Genomic DNA, 5,700 nt, shown 5'->3' on the forward strand with positions numbered 1-5,700 from the left:
ATCTTTTAATTTCATGGCTGCAGTCACCATCTGCAGTGATTTTGGAGCCCAGAAAAATAAAGTCTGACACTGTTTCCACTGGTTCCCCATCTATTTCCCATGAAGTGATGGGACCGGATGCATGATCTTCGTTTTCTGAATGTTGAGCTTTAAGCCACCTTTTTCACTCTCCACTTTCACTTTCATCAAGAGGCTTTTGAGTTCCTCTTTACTTTCTGCCATAAGGGTGGTGTCATCTGTGTATCTGAAGTTATTGATATTTCTCCTGGCAATCTTGATTCCAGCTTGTGTTTCTTCCAGTCCAGCGTTTCTCATGATGTACTCTACATATAAGTTAAATAAGCAGAGTGACAATATGCAGCCTTGACGTACTCCTTTTCCTATTTGGAACCAGTCTGTTGTTCCATGTCCAGTTCTAACTGTTGCTTCCTGACCTGCATACAGATTTCTCAAGAGGCAGGTCAGGTGGTCTGGTATTCCCATCTCTTTCAGAATTTTCCATAGTTTCTTGTGATCCACACAGTCAAAGTCTTTGGCATAGTCAATAAAGCACCATTAAACACTTGTATTATTTATTTCCATACTTTTAAGCTGGCATTCTTCTGCAATAAGCTTTCCCTCACTGGAGATGAACTAAAGTCATTCTAAAAAGGCAGTACAAAAATATAATTATTTCCCTTTAATTACCCATTTTCAGAACAAGATTTTGGTATAATATTCACCTCCATTATTAGCAAATAATTTTACTTTTGCCCTTTTTGAATATCAATACAGAAATTTACAGATTTTATTTACTCAATGTGTCATCAACCACACTCATTTCCTATGTTCAAATTATCTCAGCTTGGCCTCTTGAATCATCCTCGTTGGTCTCTGAGCACTTCCTAAAACAGCACAAGATGTCTGGGCTCACCGTACATCCTCCTCCCCTGGACCTGACATTAGCCATTTCTCCAAGGGGCACTGGTTCCTTTTAATGATATTTAATATAATTTTATTTATTTTTGGCTGTCCTGGGTCTTTGCTATGTCAGCTTTTCTCTAGTTGTAGCAAGCAGGTGCTACCCTCTAACTGTGGTGTGTGGGCTTCTCATTGTGGTGGTTTCTCTTGTTGCAGAGCGAGGGCTCTAGGGCACTCAGGCTTTAGTAGCTGTGGCTCCCGGGCTCTAGAGCAGAGGCTCAATAGTTGTAGCACACAGGCTTAGTTGCTTGGCGGCTTGTAGGATCTTCCCGGACCAGGGATCAAACCCATGTTTCCTGACTGGCAGTTGGATTATTTACTACTAATCCACCAGGGAAGCCCCTTTCAATGACATTTAGAGACCAAGCTTTGAATTCTAGTGGTGCTTATAGCTACTGGCGTTTCATTGCTTTTAGGCCCTTTGAATTACAGAAATAGTACTATATATTAGAAGTAGTGTTATACATTTATATTTATATTCATATTTCCAGTTCAAACAGAACATTGGTTTTTCTTAATTTTTTTGGCATTATATTTGCATCTTTTTACTTTCACAATAAAAATCTCAGTTCCTAACTTATTTATTAAATTTATCCTAAAATATACATGCTGCTGCTAAGTCGCTTCAGTCGTGTCCGACTCTGTGCGACCCCACAGATGGCAGCCCACCAGGCTCCGCCATCCCTGGGATTCTCCAGGCAAGAACACGGGAGTGGGTTGCCATTTCCTTCGCCAATGCATGAAAGTGAAAAGTGAAAGTGAAGTCGCTCAGTCGTGTCTGACTCTTCTCGACCCCATGGACTGCAGCCTACCAGCTCCTCCGTCCATGGGATTTTCCAGGCAAGAGTACTGGAGTGGGGTGCCATCGCCTTCTCCAAAATATACATAAAATAGTTTAAAAACTACATACTAGTTTAAGATTTCTTTGAAGTTTTGTTTTGTTTTATTCTGTTTTGGCTTTAAATGACAAGCAACTAAGGAGTACTATGTTCAAAAGTCACTTGAAACAATTCTTTCTTCTGTGTAGTTATAATACTTTTAAAAATTAAGTTCATTGTTTTGTGATTTCGAATTTTAGTTTCCTTATACCTCCTGTTTTATTTTGGATATATAACAAATGTTAATGTTTAAAAGCTAAGATTATATAAAAAGGTACTCAAATGAAGCAACTGACAAACAACTAATCTCAAAAATATACAAGCAACTCCTACAGCTCAACTCCAGAAAAATAAACGACCCAATCAAAAAATGGGCCAAAGAACTAAATAGACATTTCTCCAAAGAAGACATACAGATGGCTAACAAACACATGAAAAGATGCTCAACATCACTCATTATCAGAGAAATGCAAATCAAAACCACTATGAGGTACCAATTCACACCAGTCAGAATGGCTGCGATCCAAAAGTCTACAAATAATAAATGCTGGAGAGGGTGTGGAGAAAAGGGAACCCTCTTACACTGTTGGTGGGAATGCAAACTAGTACAGCCACTATGGAGAACAGTGTGGAGATTCCTTAAAAAACCAGAAATAGAACTGCCTTATGATCCAGCAATCCCACTGCTGGGCATACACACAGAGGAAACCAGAAGGGAAAGAGACACGTGTACCCCAATGTTCATCGCAGCACTGTTTATAATAGCCAGGACATGGAAGCAACCTAGATGTCCATCAGCAGATGAATAGATAAGAAAGCTGTGGTACATATACACAATGGAGTATTACTCAGCCATTAAAAAGAATACATTTGAATCAGTTCTAATGAGGTGGATGAAACTGGAGCCTATTATACAGAGTGAAGTAAGCCAGAAGGAAAAACATAAATACAGTATACTAACGCATATATATGGAATTTAGAAAGATGGTAACAATAACCCGGTGTACGAGACAGCAAAAGAGACACTGATGTATAGAACAGTCTTATGGACTCTGTGGGAGAGGGAGAGGGTGGGAAGATTTGGGAGAAGGACATTGAAACATGTAAAATATCATGTAAGAAACGAGATGCCAGTCCAGGTTCGATGCACAATACTGGATGCTTGGGGCTAGTGCACTGGGACTACCCAGAGGGATGGTAGGGGAGGGAGGAGGGAGGAGGGTTCAGGATGGGGAACACATGTATACCTGTGGCGGATTCATTTTGATATTTGGCAAAACTAATACAATTATGTAAAGTTTAAAAATAAAATAAAATAAAATTAAAAAAAAAAAAGGGTACTCAAGATCATTCCTCACTCCCTCATCCCAGGTAATAATTTTTATTACTGTTTTATCCTTCCACTATTTCTTTCAACAAAGTAACAAGTAAGTACATATTTCTAATTTTTTCCTTTATATCCTGGTTTGTTGTTGCTGTTTAGTCGCTAAGGTGGGTCTGACTCTGTGACTCCTTGGACTGCAGCACGCCAGCCTTCCCTGTTCTTCACTATCTCCCAGTTTGCTCAAACTCATGTCCATTGAGTTGGTGATGCCATCCAACCATCTCATCCTCTGCCGCCCCCTTCTTTTGCCTTCGATCTTTCCCAGCATCAGGGTCTTTTCCAATGAGTTGGCCCTTCCCATCAGATGGGAAGTATTGGAAATTCAGCTTCAGTCCTTCCAATGAATATTCAGGGTTAATTTCCTTTAGGATTGACTGGCTTGACCTCCTTGCTGTCCAAGGGACTCTCAAGAGTTCTCTCCAGAACCACAATTCAAGAGCATCAATTCTTTAGCACTCAGCTTTCTTTACGGTCCAATTCTCACTACTGGAAAGACCACAGCTTTGACTATATGGATTTTTGTCAGCAAAGAGATGTCTCTGCTTTTTAATATGATGTCTAGGTTTGTCATAGATTTCCTTCCAAGGAGTAAACGTCTAATTTCATGGGTGCAGTCACCATCCTGAGTGATCGTGGAGCCCAAGAAAATAAAATCTGTCACTGCATCCACTTTTCCCCCTTCTGTTTGCCATGAAGTGACGGGAACGGATGCCATGATCTTAAGTTTTTAGAATGCTGCGTTTCAATCCTTGCTGTTTTCATTTATACCCTAGAAACCACTACACATTGGTACATAGAGATAACCATTGTTTGCTTTTTAGAGCACCACATGGTATTCCATTGTGTGGGTGTTCCAGTTATACAACGAGGCCTCTATTGATAGCCATCTGGGTTGTCTCAAATCTTCTGCTGTTACAAACAGTGCAGCAATGAATAACCCTATGCATGTGTTGTTTACTGGTGGAAGTTTATCTTCAGTGTAGATTCCTAAGAGTGGAATTACTGGACGAAAGCAAATCTGTCTGCTTTGCCCCAAATCCCTGTTATGGGGCTGTACCATTTTAAAACTCTTACCAGCAGTGCATGAGGTACCTGTTTCTCTACAATAAAGAATTTTCAAACCTTTAGTGTATGAGGATAAGAATGTTCTCATATATTTATAAGCCATTTTCATTTCCCCTGCCCTGTAAACTGTTTTTGTCACATCCATTTTTTTGTTTTCCCCTAAACAGGTTTTCCTCACTCCCTGGTCTTAAGATCATCCACCTACGTTTCTTCCTAGTAGTTGAAGGCTCTTATTTTTTAATATTCAGGTTTGGTCAACTTTGAAATGGCAGGTTCCAGGGGCAGGAAAAGTATCAAATAAGCTTGAAAAAAATCTCTTGGTGCCAGAAAATAAGGGAAGAAAAATGATGGGGACATGTCAAAAGGACACAGAACCCAAACTGCAAGGGTTCCTACTGGCTAAAACTGGGACAATTTGAGCAACAAAATAAATGACAGATTATAACCCATAAAAGAAGAATCCATGAGAACATGCTGATATAAATGAGTGAAATAAATGAATGAGGGGGAGGGAAAGCTCTTTCTTTCAGTAGAATCCTATTAAATGCAGACGAAATCATAGAATTAAAAGAAAATCACCATTTGGCAACCAGCACAGTAACTTGTTCCAAGCAAGAATCCTCAAGAGATGATAAAAAAAAAAAATAAGTCCAAGTAATTGTGAACAGATTTTCCCACAGAGATACCTATCTTAGGCTGGGTTCTCTAGAATCAGCTGCTGAGACAGTCTGGGGTGCAAGAAACTCATGAGGGAACAACACACGTGAAAGAACATGAGGGAGGTCTCCCTGAGGGGCAGGCCTGTCCAGGCCTTGGACACAGGCAGGGTGCTCTCGTGTCATCCATGGCCCAGGATGGCTGTGACCCTGGGTGAGCCGAGTCATGCTCAAAGAGCTGACCGGACTCACCACAACTGACCAAGTCTTTCCTCAAAGAGGGATGTGTGGGGGTTGTCTGGGTCTACCAGAATACTTACTCATTTGGCTGCACTGGGTCTTAGCCTAGCACTCAGGACCTTTGTTACGGTACATGGGCTTTCTTTGAGGCACAGGGATTCTCAGGCTGTGGTGTGTGGGCCAAGTTGTTCCACGGTATGTGGGATCTTAAGTTCTCCAAACAGGGATCAAACCTGGGTCCCTGGAATTGAAAAGGTGGACCTTTAACCACTGGACCACCAGGGAAGTCTCCAGAATACTTGTTAATTACAAGGAAAAACTATACCTTTATAGGAAAACTTGGTGATACCACCTTAAGTGATGACCAAAATAAACAGTCTCTAAGATAGTACACGGAGAAGGCAATGGCACCCCACTCCAGTACTCTTGCCTAGAAAATCCCATGGACGGAGGAGCCTGGTGGACTACAGTCCATGGGGTCGCTAAGAGTTGGACACGACTGAGTGACTTGACTTTC

At 41.0% G+C, this 5,700-nt stretch overlaps 1 protein-coding gene across 1 annotated transcript in view; it reads right to left on the reverse strand.

Annotated features, from left to right (window-relative positions):
• The window catches only part of ZDHHC20 (zinc finger, DHHC-type containing 20), a 45,527-nt gene extending 40,103 nt beyond the window's left edge, over positions 1-5,424 (reverse strand). Inside the window, exon 1 of the mRNA XM_010851191.1 lies at positions 5,264-5,424. Within this exon, the coding sequence (XP_010849493.1) occupies positions 5,264-5,267 (4 nt within the window). The 5' untranslated portion in view covers positions 5,268-5,424. The remainder of the gene's footprint in view (positions 1-5,263) is intronic.
• Between the last annotated feature and the right edge of the window lie 276 nt (positions 5,425-5,700).

This window comes from Bison bison, unplaced genomic scaffold, assembly GCF_000754665.1.
Source record: "Bison bison bison isolate TAMUID 2011002044 unplaced genomic scaffold, Bison_UMD1.0 scf7180017864299, whole genome shotgun sequence".
NCBI classification, from domain to species: Eukaryota; Metazoa; Chordata; class Mammalia; order Artiodactyla; family Bovidae; genus Bison; species Bison bison.